The following is a 220-nucleotide window of genomic DNA, read 5'->3' as shown; positions in this document are numbered from 1 at the left end:
GAATACCTCGTGGGTGTCCTTCGACGGTAGAAATAGGCAGGAACTGTTCCACGGTGACAGGTAAAACCGAGGTGCTCGGCAGCCCCGTCTAATCGCTTGCATTTTTCACAATTATTTTCAGATAAAGGCGAACAGCAATGCCCGCAGTACAGCCTATGTCTCCTTCGACGGTCGCAACCAACAAGAGCTGCGTGTCGGTGACAGGTTTGTCCTGCTTTTG

The 220-nt window shown here is 51.4% G+C and overlaps 1 protein-coding gene across 9 annotated transcripts in view; it reads left to right on the top strand.

Moving 5' to 3' along the window:
* LOC115246133 (NAD kinase-like) overlaps nt 1–220 on the top strand; it is a 25,048-nt gene that overhangs the window by 19,355 nt on the left and 5,473 nt on the right. For 8 of the 9 annotated variants that reach the window (XM_029824766.1, XM_029824762.1, XM_029824761.1 and 5 more), the window contains one exon: nt 122–204. In XM_029824766.1, the coding sequence (XP_029680626.1) occupies nt 122–204 (83 nt within the window). Of the gene's footprint in view, nt 1–121 lie in introns of all 9 variants that reach the window. The other variant, XM_029824767.1, reaches the window with a different exon arrangement.

The sequence above is a fragment of the Formica exsecta genome, unplaced genomic scaffold, assembly GCF_003651465.1.
Source record: "Formica exsecta isolate Colony F162 unplaced genomic scaffold, ASM365146v1 scaffold139, whole genome shotgun sequence".
NCBI lineage: Eukaryota > Metazoa > Arthropoda > Insecta > Hymenoptera > Formicidae > Formica > Formica exsecta.
Note: the sequence above shows the minus strand (reverse complement) of the source record. Positions and strands in the feature narration are given on the sequence as shown.